At 43.5% G+C, this 26,782-nt stretch overlaps 2 protein-coding genes across 9 annotated transcripts in view; one reads left to right on the forward strand and one right to left on the reverse strand.

Moving 5' to 3' along the window:
• LOC133343901 (protein unc-13 homolog B-like) overlaps positions 1–6,679 on the forward strand; it is a 174,415-nt gene extending 167,736 nt beyond the window's left edge. For all 5 annotated transcript variants that reach the window (XM_061553886.1, XM_061553890.1, XM_061553887.1 and 2 more), the window contains one exon: positions 243–6,679. In XM_061553886.1, coding sequence (XP_061409870.1) covers positions 243–528 — 286 coding nt within the window. In that variant the 3' untranslated portion in view covers positions 529–6,679. The remainder of the gene's footprint in view (positions 1–242) is intronic.
• Positions 6,680–8,936: 2,257 nt separating this feature from the next.
• On the reverse strand, positions 8,937–25,537 carry LOC133343902 (ras-related protein Rab-27A-like). 4 transcript variants are annotated; one of them, XM_061553892.1, is made up of 7 exons: positions 25,394–25,446; positions 22,191–22,303; positions 21,184–21,376; positions 15,718–15,803; positions 15,457–15,560; positions 14,133–14,253; positions 8,939–12,700 (listed from the first exon to the last, which is right to left on the reverse strand). In XM_061553892.1, the coding sequence occupies exons 3-7, from the start codon at positions 21,334–21,336 to the stop codon at positions 12,505–12,507; spliced, it is 660 nt and encodes a 219-aa protein (XP_061409876.1). In that variant the 5' UTR covers positions 21,337–21,376; positions 22,191–22,303; positions 25,394–25,446; the 3' UTR covers positions 8,939–12,504. The 4 variants fall into 4 exon arrangements, with proteins under 4 accessions (XP_061409878.1, XP_061409876.1, XP_061409877.1 ...); XM_061553893.1 differs by lacking the exon at positions 25,394–25,446 and adding an exon at positions 23,913–25,367 and having other exon boundaries at positions 22,191–22,298; XM_061553891.1 differs by lacking the exon at positions 22,191–22,303 and having other exon boundaries at positions 25,394–25,537.
• Between the last annotated feature and the right edge of the window lie 1,245 nt (positions 25,538–26,782).

Raw genomic sequence — 26,782 nt, forward strand, 5'->3', positions numbered from 1 at the left:
GTGTGCAGATAATTTAATTGAAAGCCTAGTGGCTCTCCATGCAATTTACCTGAAATTATTTGGCTATGGCTGTCATGAGCCTTTGCAAAGCACACATTTACTTTGTTCCCCTTGACTTTGTGGAGGTCAAAACGAATCTCGGCGTAGAGTCAAATCAGGCGTACTCTTTGAGTGCCTCTCTTTGCCCCCGTGTACATTCAATCACAATGCGCTTGTATGTGTGTCCTCTTGCTCACTTGCAGTATTCTGGGCAATGAGGATGGGCCCGACTCGTACGAGCTGCACATGTGCGTGAAGGACTACTGCTTCGCTCGGGAAGACCGCGTGCTGGGCATGTCGGTGCTGCAGCTGCGTGAAATCCAGGAGAAGGGCAGCTGTGCTTGCTGGTGCCCACTAGGTCGCAGCCTCAACATGGACGAGACAGGCCTTACTATCCTGCGCATTCTTTCACAGCGCACCAACGACGAAGTGGCTCGCGAATTCGTCAAGCTCAAGTCAGAGTCGCGCTCTAACGAGGAGCCCCAGTGAAACCAACCGCTCCCCGTTTGAGTCCTAGAACTGCCTGAACAGACCACCAGAGTAATCCTGTCTCTATTTTACAAGTTTCTCAGTCTAATGACAATTGCCTTGGTCACTCCACTGAAGGGGAGATGTGGCAAGGTGATCTTGCACTTAATAGCGAGGAAAAACGTGAAACTTTGTAAATTTTAACGTCGGTTGAAATCTTAACGTCGGTTTGATTTGTGTGTCCCGTTGATGATCGACACGCGGCAAAGATGCCAAGCCGAAAATATGAAGTCACGGCAACAGAAAAAAAAAAAGAACAGCGCAGTATATTCTCAATCAAAATTTATTCCTAAGTAAGAAAGTGCCATGGTTCTGTCCCGTTGTCTCTCAGGTGCACGTGTGTGAGTGAAGTTGTACACAGCCCTGACAAATCCGGTGACAGACGCTACAGTGGCTTGGAGAAAAGGCACAAATAGAAAGGGCAGTTGTGCCCAGGTGAACTGAGGTCCACCACAGCAAACAGAGTGTGGGGGTCTAAACGATAATGTAGTGTCTTTGAACAACGGGAATTCATACCAAAATAAAGTATTTTACATTAGCTTGAACATTTCATCAGGCACCTAGCATATCCTCCTACAATGTTTTTTTGCACACGCAAAACTTTTATTCAGATTGCTGTGAAGCACAGTTTTATTTTTGTAGATCTGAAAGTAGCACAGTATTAGAATGTTACAATGACACTGCATTTTACGTTCCTCACCTCTTTCTCTCTTTTGTTTTTAACAAGTCGAGGGTCCCTTCCCGTCCTTGAGGGAAACCTCACAGCGTGGTCAGACTGTGCCGGGCCAATCAGCGTCGTATGATTGTCTTTCCAGGACACACTTGAAGAGTGACTGCAGTAATTTTTATGTCGTTTCCCCGTGCGGAGGTTTACATGCAGGTTGACCCCCATACCCCCCTCGTGACATCGCGTTGTCGCCCCCCCCCCCCCCCCCCCAGGTGTTTGGTGTGGCACGTGCTGTTTTTGTGTGTGGCATTTTTCCCATTTGCAAAATGGCTTGGCGTGGAACAAACACCTTTGTGCTTGAGTGACCATTACGGAGGGTTTGTTAAGTCGTACTGAGGCCACTTTGCAATAGCTCCTCAAAAGGACTTAAACAAGGTAATGCTCTTAACCTGGGTGCATAAAAACACCGGACCAAATGTCGGTTGAAAGTCTTTCCTTTTGAGGTAATGGATTCTGTGAAAAACAGCCAAAATAGAATGTATGTTGTGCACTTGTACAATGCTTTTTTACGTGTCGCAGAGGCCAATGCAGGTTTAACATCGAATCATGTGTGCATTCCTTGTGTGCTGCAGTGTATGGAAGCCACAGTGTGTGCATGTGTTTTATCTAAGCCATCCAGTCATAGATTACACTTTTTAAAAAACTCTACGTGACCAATTTAACAGATAATGTGTATATATATCTAACAAACATATTTTTTTTTGGATAATCCAGCTGAAAATGCCAATTTTTTCAAACATGACCTTGATAGTTTTTTGTTGTGACGATTCACTATTGAGTAGAATGAAGAGGTACACTGCAACGAAACTCACCGAGGTTTGTCTTGGTGGTATTGCCAGACTCGGATCACAGTCCACACCGGAAGCAGCTAACGGATTGGTGATGGGTACAGGGGAAGTAGCTCGGACTGGAAGTGTACATCAGTGCTGTTTTGTAACTCGTGGCCAAATAAGAGCATATGTAAATTAAACATCAAGAACACGTGATACACAACGTGATTAAAACCACTCAACAATTAGATTAATTTTCATTGATTTAAAAAGTCGCCATTCCTAAGGCATATGAAGTAACCTACAACTTGCTGCATGATAATATGGCGATAAGCGTTTTAATAATTACAATTATCCTTACCTCCGATATTCAAATCAGGGTACATTTTAAACCTGTTTGTGGAATCACGTGTGTTATCAAACTGTAAGTTCCAGCTTTGTTGTGCACAGGTAAACCCCTAGATGATTTCCCATAATCTCCCAGTCGTTTTTATTACTCTGTACTCAACCATGTCTTTGCATATTTGTATCTCATACTGCTGTGCAGCATGGCTATTTACATTTATCACTGCATCATGATGCCTCATCTTTAAGTTGCATTGCTATTTCAGTTGATATCACTTGGTGTAGCAACTAATTCAGAACCAGTTTAATATTTTTCGCACTTTCCAACTCAATGGAGCAGTGGCTCAATTTTGGTTGTAATTATGCTGGTTTTGATTTTAGCACTTATTTGCTCTTTAATGTCTTTTTTGTGCACACAGTGTACATATTATTTAATCTAACACTAACCTTCGACTGAGATGCAATATACAAGCCACTCTGCATGTTTTGAGTGACTCCGTTAGCTATATATTTGATTATTTCTCTAAAAATCGTACATTTTCACGATCATTTTTCAAATGTCATTCCTGGATGTTACTGTCACAACATTTAGGTCATACCCTCATTCAGACATTCCAGATGTTTTCTTTTGAAGAATTGATATCAATGTCCATCTGTTTTCAAATGAATACGATATTCACGAGCATTTTATTTTCATCGGGGAGCACAATGCATAGAACATGTTGCATATCCACAATCTGACTCCCTTGGTCTCATCTGTATGAATTGCCTGCTTTGTGATTTGCATAAACCTAACTGCTTCTACAATACCCTACGTTCCACATTCTATTTTACCTTTTTAAAAAAACATACTTTTATACATTTTTGTATGTTGAACTTCTTTTGCACCGTGCGTAGGAAGTCCCCGCCAGGTTTAGGAAATGTTTACAGCTGGAACGTAAATTAAATATCAAATACGGTCATTGTGATTATTGCTAATGATAACAACGCTGATCTTATCCTTTCTATTGAAGTTCCCTTTCATAAATGCCATTACCAGAGATAGTTGTATTCGCTTAATATGCACCAAAATCACAGAGTACAAGGCAGATCGTTCACAAGTTTGTTGTCATGGGTTTAGTTTAGCTTGTGCCCTCTTTCCTTAATGTGTACACCAACTGAAGGAAACACATCAAACCAGATGATGTTCTCTTTGAAGTATGTGCCATGAATTAGAAGGTGTGCGTTATGGTCAAAATATTAACATTGCCTACAGTGAAATTACTAAAATAAACGTAACCTATATTTACCCAGGGCTGAGAAAATTGACAATGGCCTCCCAGGTTAAAGAGTAATTTATAAACACTTATTTAGATTATCCATGAATAAAGTATACAAAGTAAATATATTTCACGACTGTACACCTATATATGTGTCGTATATACAATAGATTTTATTTTAGATCATTAGCCATTGTCTATCTGCTTGTTTAAGACCTCCCCATGCCATCACCACCCCTAACAGTGCTGCCATTTCTGCAATCCTTTCCGATTGCAGAACGAATACATAATGAGGTTGCACTCATTGCTCACAGCGTCCTTGCCACAATACCCCTGCTGATCTCATGAACGAGCATAACCCATCACGCAAACTCCGGTCATCCTCGCAGCAGCCTTTGGCTAAGCATAGGAACAAAGACGGGCACTGCATCGCACGCTTTCAGATGCGCTTCTGCGGCCGTCTGGAATGCTTTTCCTTCCGATATTAGGAAGCCACTGGAGCTATGCACTTTTAAATCTATATTTAATTAAATTTCTTTAGAACTGCTTTTTGTGTATAATTTGCTGTCCTTCCCCCGCACATCCAATTATCACGGTTGGCTACTTACGGTGCGAAAGAGGTTCAACACGTATATACGCGCACTCTTTGATGTGAGATCATCTTGAAGGGTCAACTCCATCAGCCATAATCTATATGTTATTTTGATGTTTTCAGCTGGAAATCCACTCCTGTTCTTAATTGGTCGTCTTGAGTACACTTCCAGGTAGATATCACTGGAGGATCAAGCATGGTGCTGTATTATCATTGCTCTTTATGTAATTGATACGCAACGTTTTTCCTGGAGGATATTTTTGCGTCTCGGCTCTATTTAAATCAATAAATGAGGGATATTAACAACATATAAAACCACCTCATTTCCCTGGACATTGCCAAGATAGTGGTGCAACGACATGTCGGAATAGTATCTCAAATAAGACTCGTGAATGTGACATTATTGGTTGCATATTCGTTTCGCAAATTGAGACAGCGCCCCAGTCGCTGACCGCATTCACGAATGTCGTTCAAGATTGAGGAAGCATCCAAAGGCACGAAGTTAAATCAACGAGGCACCGTGACGTCCGCTCAGCGCGTCTCCTTGCACAGCTCCTTGCCAAATTGTTGCAGCAGTCAATGCCAAAATACTTCTCGCTCATTTCTCAATTTCGTGTGCACAGCCAGGGATTGATTTCTCACAAACTTCTTTATGGGTCTCTGGTAAACTGGAGTAGGCACGTGATGAGTACCCTCAGCCAAAGCAAGCGGCATACTGGATGTGGTGTGCCGGGTGCATAGATATGTTCAGTCTCACCGGCCCAGACCCAGCTGAAATGAGTACTGCAGTAAGGTAGCATGCAGGAATGATTTTGTAGCTCAGATTCGAAGCCCCATTTCGTTCATCACCTCGCTTTTGTGTGCGGCGTGTGTGTTGTTGTCAGGCTCAAATAATGCACAATGTGATTCGACTGAAGTCCATGTCATGAAGCTCGTGTGTGTGTGTTACGGAGGGTGGGGTTGGGGAGATTGCCCAACTGTTCATCTCGCCTCCCTTCCCCCAGAGCTGCTGACCCCCACCCTTGCTCTTCCCCTTGTTTATATCTCGTCCGACTAAATCATAACTACAAAAGAGGTGTATGATTACGACAGAACGCTTGTACCAGGGTAACAAAATATTACAAATATATAGCAGGCACCCTAGATGTTGGTTGGGTGACTCATAAGGGTAGTCCATGGCAGATAACTCAACCAGCATTGCTGAAGTTCTTTGTTAAAATCCAGGTAGCCACCAATGCCAAAATCAGGCTCTCAAGTATAGCAAAGTTGATCATCTCAAGCTGGTTACCAAAGGCTGTACAAAAAAACATCTACAACCTTGGGTTGTCACTTCAATCAACCTAGCCCAACAAGAGGGCTAACACGTATACACATATCAACGGTGGTGAACTCTTTACAGAGCGTGCAGATGGATCACTATTTCGTGGCTCGTAAAAGACACTGACCAATTAAATCTGTGGTGACATTCTGCAAGGCCAGTAAGCGATTATGTGACGCTCAGTTAAGTTTAGACATTCCGGATGTTTCATTGCCTGCTGGCGTTGCTCGCACAGGAGAATCATTTTTTTTAAAGAGTGCGCGTATTCTTGCAATTCCAAGATTATCTGGTGTGAAGTACTATCGTGTGATGTATCTACAATAGTGGGACCGTACAATATATATTGATATTGTGAATCCCTGCCACCATGGCATCTGTCAACCTCACCAAAATCTGAAACGTAAAGGATTGCTCAAAACGATATGTCTACATCACGTATTAGTATGTTTAGTAACAGTTCATTTGTGATGTTTGCTTGTTGTGGTACAGTATAATGCAGCAACACAAAAGGTGAATAATAAAAATCTGATTACTGGCAATCCGGAAGCCATGGTGGCTCACTCGCGAGTAATCCGTTAACTCGTAGATTTTGAGACATTCCACGCAATTGCCAACTTTATTACGGGCAGGGCACGAATTGCCAATGTTTCTATTGTAATTGAATTGCAAAACCAGTAGGCACTGCGACGTCCATACTTTCTAACTCGGCTTAAGCACAGCGCAGGAAATGCTACTTAACATCGGTGGGGAATTTTGCGCCACAGATGTCATCGAATCCAGTCTACAGCTGTGCCGCTGCTGTGGCGGCCTGCAGAGTCGAGTGGCTGGGATTTGCACGCAGTTCGGGTGTGCCTCCCTGTGGCTTCAGTAAATAACGTTGTTAGCCCAAGGCCTTATGTTAGCGGTGGCATCTACAATGTTTTTGTACGCTGCATTTGTCCCACTGAGTGAAGGGTCTGCTCTACATTTAAGCCACAGCATGCACTGGTGTGCGTGGTTATTGCTTTGTGATAATGGCACAAAAAATGTCTCGCATTGTGGGACTATTTTGAAGAAGAAAAAAAACCCATCTTTTGAGATGTGTGCTTTGATATCGAAAAAGGTGTTCGTTGCAGTTTTGTAGCAGTAGACTTGATAATAATACTACTTTGAAATAATAATGCTAGTTTTAAAACCTCACGAAGAAAACAAGTAGCGTAATTTTAAAACGAAAAGAAAATCCTAAAAAGTCTGATCACTGTGAAAATCAGAGGTGGCCTCTGGGCTTTTTCCTTTGGGGAAAATACAAACCCGGGCGTGGAGATACACACACAAACTGTGATGTCTGTCCCTGTTTACATTTGTTATATATGTACTGTACAACACATTACCTTTCTAAAAGCCTGTAGATATAACCTTTGTGGCTGTTTAAATATAAGAGAGAAAATATACTGCAGTATGGGTTTTTTTGGAGAACATTAAAACAAATTTTGAAGTATTGTTTTAAAGGCTTCTTTCTGTTGTCAAATTGTGCATTCCAGGTGGAGATGAGGTGTTGAGGGTTTACAGTTTTGTGTATCTTTGTACGGTCTGGATTTCTATAATATAGAAGATAGAGTGAATAATGATGTGGGAACTTATTGCCGAATCTGCTGTAGTGTTGCACTCCTGATTTGTCGTCAAATGCGCTTGTAATGAACAAAACTGCAAAATTAAGTGTAGAGTTATTTTGAAACGGATGCTGCTGCTTGATTTAATGTCGTACACCTACAAATATATATAGATGGGTACACGTTGAGAGCAGGCTTGCCAAAATCTTTCTATGAAGCACACACAACGTTGCATAACACAGCAAGCGGTGGTCGCGTGTGTGGTGCGTGTGGTGCGTCACGGGGCCCAGATAACAATGAATGCGCAGTCGTCGTCCCAGATTGTCACGGCGGCATAAACGTCGTTGTGTTTAGCTGGCTCGTTGTGTTGTCCACGATTCACTTACGCATGTTTGACACATTGCATGTTGCACAATTTACTACAATAAAACAGCTGATGTGGCTCCGGCTACTTTGTGGACTACATTCTTGTGCTCGCCTTCGCGGATGATTTATCTCTGTAGTCTCCGTATTGTCGTTGTTGCAAATGTGCCTATCACGTAAATATGGGGGGGTGGGGAACATATTTGTGCAGCAAACGTTCCGTTGTTCTGTTTTATAATTTTATGGGCGTTTTCATGATGTTACTTTGCACGGTGCGAGAAAAGTGTAGGTTTACCTGCGTTCTGTTTGGATATGGTTTTGATATATTCTCAGTATTTGTTATTCAGGCCATGGTTTGTAATTGCATATCCATCAATTTTCATCTCATCAAACGCCTCTGTAATATACAGCAGCTAGTCAAAATGATGTCTTTTATAATTGCAATCAGGACATTTAAATGTTAATTATATCTTTCAGGTTTAAAGCTTTAAAAAAATAGATGCTATTTATATATAAACCATTTTTTTGCAATGAACAAAACGCGTATCGACTGGGGAAGCCCTGTGCTGTTATTGCATTTTATATTTGAGCTGTAAGCGATACTTTTGTGCAAAATCTCTGCGAAATTTTTCCAGCAGAACATTTTCCGGCAGAATGTCGCACCCAGTAGCGGGAAGTGGCCGCGGCTCCGCGCGGTTCGTGGCGTCTCGGCGCCGAGTTCCGTTTTGTGTGAAACCGCGGCTCTCATGGCGAACACGCGTCGGTAGAGCGGTGTGGGTGGCGATGTTTGGCAATGCAATTACAATGCAGCGCCCTCTAGTGGCAAGACACAACGCCCCTAGTGGTATAAAGCATCACATGTATACGTCCTATTCTCGTGTTTAAAAATTAACCCGTAAAAACAAAGTTTTTCACGAAAAATCCTTTATATGCGTGGCGGCTAGAGTCCTCTCGTCCTCTGGCTTGAGATGGCTGCCACCTATGGGTCAGATTGCCTGCTACCATTAAGCAATTGGTAATTAAATATAATTTATTTTTTCCTAAAAAGTGTAAAATTTTGGGGAAAAAATTCACGAAAATAAATTGTCACGCACAACGAGTCTGTGTGCAAAATGTCAGTTCGATTGGATCACGGGAAGTGGGTTAAAAAACGACTGAAAGATTTGCACGGTCGTAAGCAAGCAAGTGAACTTAATATAAAGGATTTAAAAAAACGAACGTACTCGCTCAAATTGCCAATGAATGGCCCCTTTTTTACTTAAGATAAATTGTTGAAGTTGGTATATCGTCGTTTGAATTTTACCGTTACGTTCTTCCAAGTCGGCAAGATGGGGAAAGGCTTTTTATTGTGTGCGGGCTTACCAATATTACACGCTGTTCTGATAATAGATACTGTAACGGATTCCATAAAATGGAATCTTTGTTAAACGGTTCACACGTGGCCACTCAAATGTATTTGAACGCATTTATTACGCAGAATGTTAATGTCACAATGCCAACCGAGAAATATGATTGTGCAAACATACACGTAAATATGGCGATTTTTAACTGGAACACACTACTACTCAAAAGCCCTACTGACCACTGACAGATCCATGCAATAAAAAAATCCCTACAGACGCAGAGATGTTGCACAACGTGAAGTTCACGAAGACACTCAACTCTGCTCCAATACCAGCATGGCAATAACGCCCTGTGTACATTGTATTGTTCATTGCCATAGTGCATGCATTTTTATCATGTACTGTATGTAAAAAAAAAACTTACATTGAACATATGCTATGTTTACATGACACGTGTTGTATATATTTTATGACTTGCAAGATGAACACAGCACGATAGAAACGCACACGTGATGGGAGAAATTAATAACAACGTCAGGAACGATGTTGAGAACACGAGAGAGAAAATATACCAGGAGACACGAGAAACATGGAGGGTGGAGAGAGTGGAATGCTTCTGGATTTCCTGATTGCCATTCAGGGGGCTTCAATCAACCGGCAATTATCGCTTTTTAATTCTAATCAGTGTGGATGATGCTCGAGTTAAGGGAGCGTTTCGGCTGTTTGGCCTGTAAGTACGTTGACATTATTTCGCACCCGACATAGCTAAACCATGCTCGGCGGAGGTGCTGGACAGCACTTCTGTAAGCAAAGTCATTTAGCTGACCCGATATGACCATAATGTAGCTTTTCTAAGTGCTGTGTATTACATAACGGTGTGTATAAGATAGTAATTGTGTTGTTTTTGTGGTTACAAAAATACACGAACTACATTCAAGGCATTTAAATGTTTTATAAAGCATATTGTAGCAGCTTTTACATTTATTTTTATAGGTACAGAAGTACAAACGAGTTGAGCTGTATATTTAAACCCCAAACAAGCGTCGACAAAAAAAATTGTGCCCATTTGAAAATAGGACCTTAATCATGTTTGTTTAGAACCATTTTCCACCAATTGTTGCCACAAAGTCAAATTAGCACACTCTGGTGACGATTTGACAAATGTTCCACCAAATATTGGCAGAAATTAGATTTCCATCAACAAATTAACCTCGGCCCCATGGTGTCAATTTACAAGCGGCACCCACATTTACAGCAAGGTTTCTTGCCAACAATATGGATTTAAATGTTTACAAAAGCCAATATGCAATGAAAATCCCCAACAACTGAAAAATAATGTACTGTATTTTGGTCGTTACAAAATAAAATATCACGTACAAAGATGTAACACGAGCCACTCAACAATACATCATGGAAAACCACCACAATACCCTCACATGCCTCCTTTTGACATGTGCGTAGCAATTCGTTTATAATAGCAATCAGCCTTTAAAGGAGGTGAAAGTGGCGTTTGTATAATTTCACAGCAGCACAGAAACATGTCAACAGTACAATGATATTGCATCTATTAGAGATGGATGCTCTTACTGCTGGCACAAATTCACGTGTTCAGCTGTTCCCTATCAATAGTAACCTCAAACTGGGCAGTGCCCTGCCACTTAGATTTATTTTCTGCAGATCTGACATCCCCACAAGTGTGTACAACAGATCCCCCCCCCCCCTTGTCACCATGCTCGATGCTTCCTTAAGCCCATCGAGGGTCCTGCATCGTGCACCTCGATTTAAGCGCATTTTAAAACATTTTTGCCAACCGCTAACGGAATGGCCTATTTCAATGTGTGAAAGTAAAGGTGTATGGAAATTTACTTGTATTATGGATCACTGGTATGGTGTAGCCCTGCCACAATATTACTACAAATTGTGCGTATGGCGTTTACAGCCCTATCCAGTGGGGCTTCAATAACACGACATTTAGCATAGCCGTTAGAATTGATATTACCCGATAGATATCAACTAATTTAAGCTTATTTCTCTACGTTACATGGAATAATAATCAGACTGTGGCACTCTTAAGGATCAAGTTAACCTCACTGCAAGCTCATGGTTGCACATTAAAATTATATTAAGCTGTAAACCATGGTAAAGCTGCATCAGCTATTTGATAACGTTTAAGATCCAGTCTATACGGTACTTGAATAACGAATGTGTACAACATTTTAAAAGAGAATCACAGAATAAATTATTTTAATTGGGAATCTGGTTGTTGGTCAAGTGGAATTTATTCAAGACATACATTTAAAACTCTTTTTTAAAGACTGCCATCAAATAGTTGTTTCCCATTCAGCAAGCGGTTTATTTAACTATTGCATTTAAAACATACGGCACATCTTACCAAGCTAATTTGACGTATTCATATTTCATATTGCTACCAGATTTACCAGCACGATAATGCTTGCTTGGTGTATCCAGGACTGATCAGTACATTTACAATACCTGAATAGTTGTCATTGTAATTTAATCTGTCTCCTTTATCCAGTATCATTGTTGTGCAATCCTACAATTATACACCTATATACTGCAAAGTAAACTAATAATACTTTGCCAATATATGTACAAAGCATGACTGAAGATCATCCATGAACTCCATAATCCTCAAGAACGATATCGTTGTATCACGGGGCAATATATCCCAGATTAAACAAATGCAGCCACTTGTCTCAAACATTGCTATTGAAGCACAGCGTGACATTCAATGTAGAGCCCTTGAAGAAACCACAAATCTAATCCTGGAATTACTTTCATAAGATCTATTCATCCTCTTCAAACGATGGGAAAGCATGACTGTTCATTGCACTTGCTTTGTACTATGTGTGTAACTTCTCTCGCACCGTACGTAGCCAACTGTGCACCAATCAGAGGCGCTCTCTGTTTGGGAAATCTAATTTCATTATTTCACTATAATAGTTTGATTTTCTCTTGCGATGAAAATGTACACCTCAAGCGTATGCTTTCCTTCCCCGAAATTAAGGCACACACTCATTCCAGGCTTGTGAGAACACTCAATAAGGCCATTTCATCCATCGCGTCTGCAATGAGTGGAAAAACTGCAATGAATCACACCGTTATAGCAGGATGCTTGTCATGGCAATCCCATTTCCCACTTGTTATGAAATCAATTAGTTGTGCTTCTTTGTTTAAAGTGACTTATTTAAGTGACATCACAAAAATGACAATGTAAACAGTGTAAAATGACATTATATTTTAGTTGATGCTTCAAGACATTCGATCTTAGTTGATGTTTCCATTGATTGTAAGCATTTATACTTTGCTCTAACCAGTCGGACCACAAAAAGTCCCTTCGCACACAGCCCAAAAATGGCAATTCTAGTAAATGTTTACCAACTTACTATACTACAGTAATCCTTCAGAATTCCTAGTTATTTATTATTAATCACTAAAATTGTTTAAATTTCGGAATGTTTTGATTTATTTATTTTGAGCCGCAGCAGATTGATCGGTTGATGCCAATAGAATACTTTTAATGATGCAGTGGTAATTGTGTAAAGAGCAGACCCATGGTGCGGGTGCGGTGGAGGGTGCAGAGCTGGGCAGCAGCAGCAGCAGCAGCTCCTCAACACGTCCCACACTTCTTTTCGCTGTCCGCCTCGTCCACCTCGTGGAGCTTGTCTTTCTTGTTCAGCACGCCTTGAGGAATCCAAGACTTGTCAATACAGCGCTCCATTCGTTTCATGATGAGGCCCAGAAGTGTCTCCACAGCAGGCACCACGTTGTTTCCCGTCCTTGCGCTCGTCTCAAAGTAGGGCATGCTGCGGTTGGAGACACGAACCGTTCGTGTTATTTCCAGATAAATACTCCGCAGGCATTCGGACTCCCCCGGATTACATTGGCGGCCTCATTGGATTTTGCTGACGATGCTTTGTGTAGCCTCAAGCGAAACGCTGCATATCATCAGATGGCCGAATTTTGTTGCGAAAAATGTTGAAACTTATCAAATGGCTGAAAGACTAAAGTTTGTAATGTTCAACGTGTGCGCGTGTGACAATTTAAATTGTTTGGCTCTGTCGAGTGGTGGAGGGTGCTGTGACAGAAATGGGGCCAGATCATTACCCAACCCAAAAAAACCTATTATGGATCATTGTGTTTAAAATTATTACATTTTACCAATGTTTGTTTTGCAATGTTGACCTGGGTCAGCACGTGATACGAAATATGTACTATTGTTGTTGCAGGGTTACACGACATCCTACTCTAAATCGGACAGCTTTGATGAAAATTATTCAGTAATACAAATACTGTAGTGATGTACTCCATCCAATCTCGTCATATCTCAGCAGGTGGACAGCGTTAAGCCTGAACAGTGCTTAGATGGTTAAATGCGTATACATAGGCTGTTTCTGTGAGCAGCCTCACCAAGCTGCACTGACCACCATGGTGAATTCTGGCCAAATCATCCCCAAGACCAGGCCAACAAGGAGAGGCCCTTATCCAGCAGTAGATTGAGAAAAGATATGGACGTTAAAGGGTTGGACTGCATAGTACGCTAAATGAAGAGCTACAGCCGGGCAGTGGCGCGTTTGCCGTTTGTTGCAGAACTTTGTGGTTGGAGGTCAGTGGCCTGGTTAATCCTGCGGGTGCATTAACCAAGAAATATGCACAGTCTGCTTTAAAATGGCCGTCAAAGATCCAGTGACGTTATAAAACAAATAAGAGGTCATGTGCATGAGAGTCGTGGTCGAAATTAGATATTTCCTTAAAAATGAATTTGGTAAAAAAAAAAATCAAAACAACATCGCCCTCTACTGTCAGACAATACCCGTGTGTAGCCTTCACAATACCCTTGCACTATAAGAAGTGCACAAATACCAAGTGTAGCCAATCATCATTGTAAGGAAATACCGTTGTACATTATTTTGTGGTGCTGATATTACAGTGGCACGTGATCAGGTTATGGTGGCAATGGTACATGTTATACGGCCTTGGACCAGTGGCTCACATTCCACATTGTTGCTGGCTGTGACCGAATCTATCCAAAGGACAACCATCGCTGATTTCCCACAAAATGTGGCGTCGTTTATTGATCGACCCTGGTGGGACGATAGGCTGCAATTTAAACTCGCAACCTTCCAATTGTGGAGTCACACGCCATACTGCAAGTGCATCGGTGGCAGAGGTTAAATAGTGCACGGATGGCCCCTTGAGTATTACCAGTGCAGTACATGACCACAGGCATAGCCTTACCCGTGCTTTTCGGCAAATTCTTTGGCTTGCTTTTGCGTAATGTTGTGCTCCGAAAGATCACTCTTGTTCCCGCACAGCACAATGTCCGGGCTCTCACAGTACGCGTGCATCTGCAGCTGGTCTGTGGGTTCAAGGACATGGTTCATGTTATTGGTGCACTCGCTCCAGCCACGAAAAGCTCTGCTATCTGTTGAATAGCAAAGCACGGTATATGGGCTGGTCTCAAGTGTTACATCGATGTAATCACTACATAGATTTCGGGTAAACGTCTGTGTTTATCATTATGATTATACAATTTTCATTTTTTGTCCATACACTTATTTGTATCCAGCCGTTTACCTTTAAAATAGAAACGGTACAACATCGCATATCCGACTCTCTGGAGACTGAGGTATAGAGGGGATATGTGAAGAGGTCATATGTCAACTCTTCCATAAATAGGATGAAACATTAAGAGAAAACTGTATTAGACATGGGGAAATGCTTGACTACACCATAGAAGTAAATTAATTTACACAAGATGAAAAGACATTACATTAAAAACGAAATGTAACTGGTATAAAAAAACACCCAATGCTGAAAATATACTTTCCAATTACTCGATTGGATCACACAACAGCCACATCACCCCCTCCTGGAAAAGTCTGGAAACTCTGAGGCTTTCCTGAATATACGAGCAGAACAATACAAATAGTGAACGTCGACATAAAATGACAGTTAATCCGTAGACAAATACTGCACTGAGTGTGGCCTGGTGAATTGATCAGAGCGGATGTGACGCACTGCTTGCACCAAAGAGCTCTTGCTTAATGAATGTGCCTATAATGAGCTCAGCAAGGAGCATCCTAACACAGGATTGCTCATTCCCGTGTATTTTTTTTTAATCGGTGGTGGGAAAATGAGCCACATGGTTTGCTACAGGGGCTTGCCTCGTTGTTATTGAAGGGGTACCACCAACAATAACAAGAACAACCACCCTTCACCACTAAGTGGTGGCATCACGACGGCTGCTTGTGCCAGGCTAGGTGCACTAGCCTCACACGCCTAGCCTGGCTAGGTGCTAGTGCACCTATAAGCAGGGTAGTGAGACAGACACATATCAGATGCCTTGTAAACAACTGCCGCAGCCAACTCATCTATCGCTTTTTCAGTACTACTTATAAGGTGTCCCTGCGGCCTGGGTTCATGACACCCAACACGCTTCCTCAAATAATAATCATTGAAGATGGGGGAAACAAATATTCGGCAGATGTGTTCATCGGAAGACGTACAAACGGGCTTGTGCAAGCGAAAGATGAGGAAACATGGGTTTTGTTTTACTCACTCAGCCAGTTACGAACGTTGAGGAACGTCTGCTCACTGGTCAAATCGAAGATGACCAGGAAGCCCATGGCATCACGGAAAAATGCCGTAGTCAAGCTCCGGAATCTGCAAGGAGCACATTGCACGAATGGACTCTCTTTCCGCAAGCTACTACAGTACATGGAAATAATATCACAGGCACGTCATGCAGAAAGGATCTCGGGGCGTAGAATCGTATTCGCGGATCGATAATTGTATTGTTGTTGTTTCTCTCTACCAGTACCTCTCTTGTCCTGCCGTGTCCCACAGCTGGAGGTGGACGCGCTTCGTCTGCTTGGCGGTGCCCTCGGCCCCTTCACTCGTGTACGTCTGGAGCGCACACAGGACACGATCTACGTCATTCGTACGTACGGACGTGTGTTGAACTTCTTTTCGCACCGTACGTATCCAACCGTGCTAATCGGAGGTGCGGGGGGGGGACAAACTCAACACCAGAAGCAGTTGTAAAGAAATTAGTTTTCAATCTCGATCTGGAAATCTCAAGTGGACAAATAAAAGTATACTTTCTTCTAAAAACAATTGTTTTTATCCTACTTACGAAGAGGACACGAATACAAACAGTACATTTACATTTTGTTGAATAAATGCACTGGGGATGCAGTGAATATCTTTTGGAAAACGAACTGTCGTAAAATGTAAGGCACCAATATGCCGACAGAAGATCTAATCAGTGCACACTACCCACGATGACATTTGTATCAGAAACACGGTCACTAACGAGCAATATTGAACAAAAAAGTGCACAAACAAGAATCAATATATGTATAATGAGACAGCGCCACCTAGGGGTGACAAGGGGTATCTGAATGGCCACCACTGGGTAATCGGTATCCACGTTCATTACATATGCATGATGGTAATACATTGAGATACAAAGCGGACCGCGTGCATTAGAGGACAAATGAAAGTCATGTACGCATTAACAATGGTTACCATGGTAACTTAGCTGCTTGAAACCGTCTCAAGTACGAACGAATTAATCTACAATTATCATTTTCTCATAACCGACAATTATCTTAAACATTTCATAGGCTGTGTGTTGTTCGAAAGTGGGGAGGGGGGTATGTCTCCTGGGCTATTGTTGATCGTGTGAGTTCCAATTTAATGTCAAGCAAAACGAAGTTGCACGAAACCACATGCAACCATATGCAAGCACAACCGCCTCGTAAACCGCCGACTAAACACGAGACGTCGTGGCCAAGTTGGTCCAACGATTCCAACCACGTTCCTCCGACTTCTCCCCCTCCTCTCCCACAAGATCTCTCTCCTCCAGTCCTGAGCCAATCGTGCCCTGCCTCCTCCCCCTTCCCGGGCTGCTGTGTGCCCCATCCCCTTTATCGAATTAATTTGGGGCATAATCTCCCGAGACCTCCCCGAACCCCGACGCGTCCCAACACACCCCCCCCCCCTTGCACACGCTTACTTACTGGGCAGTTTGTCAATCCACTGCTGGATGAGGGGCCTCCCCACACGGCATGGGAAGTGGGGCTTACTTGACCATACCTGGACCTCGCTTCGCTGATAAGTGCGCGTTGGTGGATGCGAGAGGAGCCCAGACATGAAAGCATGAAAGTACAGAGTAGCAACTTGTTTTTTTTTCTGCACTGCCTTCAATCACCCACCGCGTAGCACCACAGCCCAATAACAGCCGGCCTGTCATGGGGTCAGGGGTCAGCAACCTGCGGCTCCGAAGGTGCATTGCGGCTCTCTTCGGACGACTGCTTCGTGACCTTCTTCACCACCGAGGGAGGTTTTTCCAATATATATACCGAATTTGAAAAAGAAGTGGCACTTCATGCCATGTTGGTTGCCGATCCCTGGCCATGGTGTGGTCACCACCAATGCCAGCACTACCCAGGCACATGCCCGCTTCATCGGCTCAGATGAGATGGAGAATGGGCTGATTCCAGGTGATTTGGTCACCCTCATCTTGTATCTAACAGTGATTAACTGTTAAATGTTTATTGCAGGATTTAGTTTTGGATTCTTTTAGAGACAATGGAGGGTTGGTGCAGTATAGTCCGACTGCTGCCTAGAAATGCCATTGACAGTCACAATATAAATGCTATTTTTGAACAATTCTTGCTCACTTCACTGTAACATGCAAAGCAGAAGAGCATTTTTGTAAAACACAAAGAACATGAACCAAGGCAAACATTGCTGTACAAGCAAAACATGGGGGATTCAGGTTGTGAATAAGTACAGTAGTTCGGGAACCCTTTGCGTAGCAAAACATAATTTTTATGTGATTTATAAACGATACTTTGGGAGAAATTAGTTATTTTTATTTTAAATACAATTTTACATAAACATTTGAAGAAAAAAAATAGATTTTACCATACCAAACATTTAAGGTAATCCTTCAATAATAACAATTGTAAACTAATGTAAGGCACCATCATTATACAGCGTTGAGACACAATATAACTTATCTTATCTGTGCTGATAAGGGGGCGAATTCTGGGTACATCCTTTTGTCTGGCCGTGTTATTCCCGTTATGCTGAGAAAGCACGGATGAATGTGGATTGTAGATTTATTGTCGTGCCACTTTGGGGCTACTGCACTTATCTGCACTTTCTTACAGACAACAGGATGATTGATAATACTTGTGGGAAACCACTTGCAGGTTCAGTCTGGTTGGGTCAAACTCGATGGCCATTGGAATACATGCGATGACAATGTTCACGTTACTCCAGTTATCCGTGATTTTGCACGGATAATACAGCAACTACATCTGGGCGACTGCAACCCACAGTGAAACATCGCCATGTGTGTGTCCTCATTGTCATCACTACTGACACTGACCCGCCGGGCCAGCCAAGACAAACTCCACAATAACCACAACCACCAAGACCACAACAACCAAGACCACAACCACAACAAAAAAGATAAACAAAGATCCCCCATATAGCCTTAACAGACTGTAGGGGCAAGTGCTGTTAGCGAGCACCTATGAAGGCTGGAACGGTACACGAGGGGTGGGTGGCCAGCACCACGCCCGACCGCCTTTGTCTCCCCAGTGGCGATGTTTACACACCACACCAGGTACTCATTTAAGGCTGAGTCGACCTAGGGGAGGCCCAGGACCGGTTCAGATAATCGTCACTGGTGTTGGCCGTGAGCGGGAATCGAACCCGGGTCGCTAGGTTCATAGCGCAGCGCGCTAACCGCTACACTATCGCTCCCCACACAACAACAACCACCAAGACCACAACCACCACCTTCACGCTGGTATTGGGACGAATTTGCCGCCGGAAGATCTTCCTATTATTTAATGTTTTTTTTGGATAATAGAAGTTGTGTAGATATATTATCTTATTATCCATGAAACATGGATTTAACACAACAAAAACTCCTCTACCTGTGATTTTCCATATCCACCAAGCCACCTCCCACTTCACACACGCTCTGCATCGCTTGAAGCTTCGGATGGCTTACCATTCCTATCAACGGTGTGTATCCCTTCGTCACTTTCATTACATGCCATTGCTTTGTTGTAAACTCGAGCCATCATCACTGACTATTTATTTAAAAAAACATTACGAATTAGCGGTCCAATTAATGGACAAATCGAATAAGGAATGCAAGTGGCTTGTCGGGAGTTTCTTGACATCTGGTGCAGGATGTTGGGGTGGCTATTTTTAAAAGGGCCCCAACCTATCTAATTTGTAGTCGACTATCAATTTCATGAACTGCTTTTTGTGTTTAGTGTATTGTCCTTCCCCCGCAATGAAAGAAGTTTAACATACAATCAATTACCCATGACAGCTCCATGGTACACACATTACCATATTGCAATGACACTCACACAACCATAGACCAAAATGTTCTTTGTTGCGTATTGTGCAGGAGTCAACTCCCTCAATGTCATCATGATCAATACAGCAACGCAGTAAGTTAATAACTTTCCATAAATGTTATCCGTTTACGACTTCAAAATATCAATACCCTCACCGTAGTTTCTCAGCAGAGAACGTAGAATTAAACTGTACAATCTCCTCAATTGAATTGTACGTTAATGTTTAAAAAACAATCGTCAAACTATTTTAAACGTTTATAACCATTTACCGTATCTGCAGTGACATAGAGAATACTGTTATGTATACAGAAAATATCGCTTGCCATAAATTAAGCAAACCGCATATTCGAAAACACACCTGTTCATTTAATTGCACCCATTGTGCTGGGCTTATGTTTATTATGAAATCAGAAAACATGTGCCAGAACCTGCCACCACCTTGTCATCTTCTCACCGACCACCTCTACCCTAAATCTTATCCTCACCTCTTCATCCCTCCTCGACCCCCGAATCTTACCCTCACCTCTTCGTTCATCCCTCCTCCAGCAGTGTCATCTCGAGTTGACCACACCGCATACACAAAGGCCCACAATCCCCCCCCCCCCACAGTTGACAGGAGTGGCGTGTACTGTATTAAGACAACGTTGAAAAACACCGTGCTCAACACGAAACACAAACATCATAAAACGTGACACGCGATTCCAGGGGAACGGGTTTCCCAACAGAATCCATTGCTGAAACCCCACAGGTAGCAAGAAACCAGGGCACTCAAAAACACAAACTGCTTCATCTAACTTTAGGTCGTTTAAGTAGCAGTAGAAATACAACTGTAAGCATTAAGGAGAATAAAACCCATTACTTTCACATCCACTATTTCTGGTCACATGTGCATTGCGTAAACTCATTTAATTCGTGTTTCTGTCGCGGAAAAAGCACATTCTTTTACACGGGAATACCGTTTACTCTGAGCTTGACTAAAAACATGGGCAATGGTCTTTTGCTGTTATATTTTTACCGATAGTCGGTGAAGAATGTATGTCATGGGTGCTATGAATAGTGCTCAATTCAACTGCAGCCCACGGCAATCATAACGTGGGATTGTTGTAAACAGACTTGGATCAAAGCCACATCTATGTGAAGCCACGTCTATGTGAAGCCACATCTATCTATGTAAAGCCACATCTACGCGGCTTGACTCACGACAGGATTGTGGTCATACACTGCGACAACATGGACAGCTCTTGTCAAATCAACTGGTCAACAACGGGGGCCCTGCCGTGCTGTGGGAATCGCACGACAGACTCCACCACGCCGGCCACTCTGGGCTGGTGAGGGCGGGGGAGTTTATAAGTACAGCACAACAATTGGCTTGTCTTCACTGCCCTTTGCTAACCGCCACAGCGCAGCCCCCTATAAACAACCTATATGGGCACGGTGGCTGCCCATCCAAACACCGTCCAAGCTCAAACGTGCTTGGCTTCTGAGATCTGACAAGAACAGTCATATTAGTATGGTTCATTTGGTCTTCAAAGGGCAACACACTTGACCCTTTCCCGTTCCGAGACGTCTGCAAGTTGCAAGGCGTGGGTCCCTTTCACCGCTAAATCTCGGAACGTGCATGCGGCTCAGGCGTTAAATTTCATTTAGAGAGAAAGGCGTTGTGCCGTGTTTTTTTTCAAACGTCGTAATCGCCGCGAAGAATCGCCACACTCTACGATAGCTGGCGCCAAACTGTGCCACACACGTCCTCCGGCTTGGCCTGGCAGGAGCCTCGGGCACCGATAAAATTAGTTGATTTTAGTTTTTCTTCCGGTTCCGTACACGTGCGCCGTGGGAATGTTGAAAGCGTTAAGAAGGGGTAGTGCCCCAGGCCTGGCCAACAAGCTCACCACGCGTTTCTCACGGAAGTCGATGCCCACGGTGGTGACGTACTTGTCGTGGAAGCGCCCCTCGGTGTACTGGCAGAGCAAGCTGCTCTTACCCACACCCGAGTCGCCCAGCACCAGCAGCTTGATGAGGTAGTCATACTCCAGGTCGGACATGGCTAACGGCAGGGGCAGGACTCAGGCTGCTCCGGCAATGCTGGGGGGAGGAGGAGGAGAAGGAGAAATAATTTCGTGACATTAGACGTGATTCATCTCACAAGTGGGCGACGTGTTGCCTCTTAAATGTCGCTCTGTAGATTGGAGCTGAGAGTCAATTATTTTTTTAACAATACGATGTACAATAGTCAGGATTCAGACGACAGTATGAATGCGGGACTCCAAATGATGCGATTAGTGCTTGGTAACCTCAGTTTGTGATTTGTATTCACAAATGTGTCGAAGGATATAAATACAAATGTTGTCTCGCGTCATCATCTGAAAAGCCTGAAAGCTCAAACATGTCAACCAATGGACCGGTCGAGGACCAACGAATCAAGGCTCAAGCACTCCAACAACGAGAGCTCATCCAGAGCGAAACGCGCGGTCTTCTCAAGAGAACTTTGAATGCTGAAGATCGATGTTCTTGCCCTCCAAGAAACACACCTACCTGAATCCAACCCGTGCTGTATGAAGATCCATGGATGTCACAAGGTAGCCTGCCAATACCATAAGAAACTCAGTATGGCCACATATGTCCAGGCTAACCTAACTACCCAAGCTAAAGAAACACTGACAAAAGAGAGCTTAAGACAGCTTACCATTTTCGATCACAATTAGAGTAGGCAAGCTGACCGTCGTGAACGTCTGCTCGCCTCCGACAAGAGTCATGGCCAACTACCGTTCTCCCAACCACTAACCACCCAACCAGCTGCATCGGCAATTTCAACAACGACCACGACACAGGGGGCGACCAAAAAGCAGCCCGAGCGGGCTAACAAGTCGAAGACTGGGCGCTGGCTTCTGACACTCACCTCACCTGGGATGCCAATCAGCCAGCCACCTGCGTCTGCTGGCAGGAAGAATACTCATCGGAACTCTCCAGCAACAGCAAAGGACGGTTGCTCACCTGTTTCCAGAAACTCCACTCATGGAATAAATAAAAGGTGACCTTAGTAAATTTAAATTTTCAAATAGTTAATAATGAAAATTTATAAAAATTAGTGTTGCTAGAACAAGCCTATTGAATTAAGTAGAACGTTGTTTATATTTAAAGTTGCGCATTTTCATGTGACGTCACATTTCTCAAACCCCCCTCCCCCCCTCGTCACACATCGTCACAAATGTCTGACCCCCCTCCCCCCCCCAGGTGCGTGACGTCATCTATGGACGGCCCCTGAGGGATTGTGACCCCAAGTGCGACTGTGGCCATGAGTCCCAGACCGTGGAAGACATCGCAACAGCAGCCAGCCCACTGGGACCTGGCGGTGTGTGAGGGGCTCCACCTCTCTCTCCCTCTCTCCACCTGGCATCTCAGGAAGCCACCGAGTGGATTGCCAAACCACGCGTCCCATTGTGAGCTTTTCTCGTCATACAAAACAACATTTTGAAGAATTTAAACTCCGCTTTCAGGATTAACGTACAGCATTGCACTAAGTGTTAGCTATGCATATCATGGTTACGTTTGCATTCCGTGTACACCTTGTGTATTCCACTGAAATAATTTTCCTACAAAATTTACAATCAATTCTCCATCTGATCAACAACCATTTTTCCTCAACCATAAAAATTGAATAGAGTTCACACGGTGACAATCCATTGGGCCTAAAATACACTTTCGTTTTCTTAAAAAAAAATTAAGCCGTTTCGCGACATTTTCTATTGCTGCTGAATAGGCAAGCCACTGCCTTGGTTGTTGTACAGAGTTGACCGTAAATGGAATTGATTCTTGGCCAATAAAGTTATGAACACCGCCCGGTGAAAGTTAATTAAAGCGATCCCATCGGGTCACATTAAGTACTGCTCCAGCAAACATTGAACGTTGAGCCAACGTTGGTCCAACCACATGTCAATGCTTCGCCCAACGTTGCATGTTTACCATGGCTGACCTCTCCCAACTCTCCCACCTCTCATTGTGGCACGGCACTTCATTTGCATCTCAAGTGGTGCCCGATGGGAAATAAATTCGGGCAACCCTGGCACCAACATTGGAGAAACGACTTCCGTCACCACTGCTGAACATTTAATCGCTTTTTCAACAAAAGTAGAAATGTATTGTAATTATGGAAAGATAAAAAAGACGAGTTGTTCATTTTTAAAAAATTCCCACACCCTCATTAAAAAAATCACGATGTTGCAAACAGTACAGTACTGTACTTGGATTCAAATGCTATTTTAAAACAAACTAATCAGAATGTAAATACTGTACAGTACGGACATAACGTACAGTACCGCACTTGTAAAGAAAATATTACCTGATCTACAAATGTAAATAAACCTTGCATCTCAGTGACAATCAATGGTTCATTCCTTCAATGTTGACTTTTTTTCGTCAATAATACTGGCATCTCATATTTAAATCTGACATTAAACTCGTTGTTAAAGACAGAAATTAAAACATGTCCATGCTAAAAGTTAATTACCAAAGTAGACCACCTGCAAATCAACGGTGTAAAGACGTGTGGTCGTGCATGTAAGTAGACACACACATGTAAATAATACTTTATTTTACAGGATGATTTGGGCGTGACACACACCTCACACCGAGAGGAACACGGTCTAAAGTGCGTCTTCCATTGGTGATGCCACAGAACAACAGTTTGTTCACTGCTCAGTCGTCCAGTACCTCGTCACAGTACGAGATAGAAGCTGGTAATAATCCACACTGATCCCATGGCTCCGGTATTATGTTCATTACTCAGCCACAAACGTTTCGCACAGCGCATAAGCCACGTCACGCAATATTGTGGTGACAATGTTTTTTTTTATTTCCGAGTCAAGTTGTGATGCTATAATTAAGTCTTCATACTAGAGTTAGGCATAGCTTTTCAAGAAAGTGCGTTCACACTATTTGTGGGGTAATTAACTACCCTTCACAAAGTGCCTAACTTCGTAAAAAAATATAGTACAGGCAAAGGTAAAAACACGACGCATTGAATTTGCAAGCGAGTTTTCCCCTTCTTTAAGGCACGAGTCGACTTAAACGTTGTAAATAACACGGTTGTGAATTGAACCAAAAATATACAAGTTAAATGGCTCAGCATTGCGCACACAGTACGTGTCGTGAGTACGGGGAGCACACTCACCGTGACCTGTGCGGCACTACACCAGAACATGCGCATGTTTGCTAAAGTTATATTGCAGCACTGTATTTTCGAGGTTACAAAAAAGAAAAACACCTTTTATATCACTGGCCTGTCACTGCCAGCCATGTTTATGGCGAAACCATTCAACGCACATCCGACCTGCGCGACGTGGCTGAGTAAGCGGCAAGCCTCTGCCCGCTCGAGGCGTGTACGTGGCTTTAAAGAGCACACACACACACACGATCACACGTGTATGGGGTGCGCACAGACTGGATGGCGATGCAATGTCGTACAGGCGCTACCAAGGTAGACGTTAACTCGACAAAAAAACCCGTGAGCGTCTCGCTGCTGGGTTGTGCTAATCAATTAGGACGACGACTCACGTGTCAGTGGTGGAAATTCTACATTCCTATGACGAGGTTAGTTTTGCCATAGGATGACCCCACTGTTGGAGTCACGCGAAGTGATACCACACGCATCTTATCTGGCTGAGTGCCGGAGGTCGGCCCCAATCGCTTTGTCAACTTCACAACTTTACAATGTTGAGTTCAGAAGCTCTGTTACAGCGCCACTCTCCAGCCAGTTCAAGACAATAGTTTACGCAGCACGGTCATGCACGTTACAACTCTCACTAGAAGCTTAAGGCCCCATCATGACTTTCGTAGCTGGGAGGAAAAAATACAAATAAAAAAAAAGTCACCGCGACACAATTGCCTTGCTAACAATGACACACACTTTGCAAAATCCTAGATAATACATCAGGCTGCAACGTACTGGTTGAATGCGTTTTAACCCATAATTTTGACCATATCCACACACTCGTTTATACTAAACACAGCACTTCGACCACCAATTAATACAATGCACAGTCTTCAATTCAAGTACGCTCTACGCAATACAGAACATTGTGTAAACGCCTCAAAGTGACTTACGCTGTGCAGCAAAGCTTGGTTATGGCTTAAGGAGCGTGCGAATGGCTGGAGTGAGAAATGTCCGTGAGCCAAGCCTTGGTGTGTGTGTGTGACTCACGGCCACGACACTCCCCGTCGCCAGCCGCCAGGCAGGGCTTTTGTGCAAGCCACGCCTGGGTGGCGTGGACCGGTCTTACCTGTCCCTCCTGGCAGCTGGCATTCCTGTGGTCCTGCCTCGCTGCATGACCCGCCCGCCTTACCTCGGCTTAATTGAATGGCGCAATATTTGGTCCACGTCTCTTTTTAAATGTCTTCCATTTTAAAGTGCAGGACGGTCCAGATGTCTTGTGACACCCCCATCCCCAATTAATTGTTCCCTAACATTTGTTTCCTTTGCATATTCATTTGTGTTTTAAATAAACCTTAGTTTAATAAAAACATTAAGATTTAGAGAATGAAATGGGGGTCACAAGACATCTGGACCACCGTGTACAGTATTTAGTTGATTGTGCCACTCAAATGCATATAGAAATTAGTCAACAACCTCCACAACAACTCAATGTAAACATGACGGGGTGGGCTCCCAATTTGCGAATTGTACAAGACGCAATTGTGCTGGAATCTCCACCAGACTGATTTACACTCTTCGAATGTTTTTGAAACAGTGAACACACAGTATCCAATGTCCCAGATTTGCTAAGAATCACTTTCCAGTGATCACATTTGAATCTAGACGACTACAAACTCCTCGCTTTCTATTCTCACACTTGCTCTACGAGTCTACGTACTTGCTGCCCAGGGTCCCGTAGCTTTCCCGCAGTTGCAGGATCGGTGTGTGTCTCATGTGTGCAGGGGTCGTCTCAGCTCGCCTCGCTCTCTCTCTTGCCGGAGTTTGGAGCTCGCTGTGCGGGCAGCCTCACCCGGACCCCTCGGGGCCCCGGTCGCCTGCTGGGGGGCGCAGCGTCACAAGGCGTGGTGGTGGTGGGTGGGTGTCAAGTGCGGCTGAAATATTGACACCCCCCCCATACCACAACCACCACGATGGGGGGGGGGGGGGACGACGACCAGAAGACGAATGACAGCGCAGATCAGGGGCGCGTCGTGAACTCCACGGGATCCGCGCGCAAGGAATGGAATCGAAAGAGACGCGCAAACATTGCCGAGTGTTGCTTCTGTCGCCTTCAGAGTCATATTTTATTACACGCCACTAAACCGCTGCTTTTTAAAAATAAACGAACGCAACGGTCTTGTCGGGTTTTTTTTGTTTTTTAAATCGGTCCTTTCCAAAAGTATAGTTTGCATACTCTTTGGTTCTTTCGGTAAAGTCACGTAGTTGTGCAATTTTTCTATGTTTTCGAGGTCTATGAATGACGCAATGAAGTACGTGTGAGAGGAATGGTAGTCGTCATC

The sequence above is a fragment of the Lethenteron reissneri genome, chromosome 18 (assembly GCF_015708825.2).
Source record: "Lethenteron reissneri isolate LAM-NWPU_2019-01 chromosome 18, ASM1570882v1, whole genome shotgun sequence".
NCBI lineage: Eukaryota > Metazoa > Chordata > Hyperoartia > Petromyzontiformes > Petromyzontidae > Lethenteron > Lethenteron reissneri.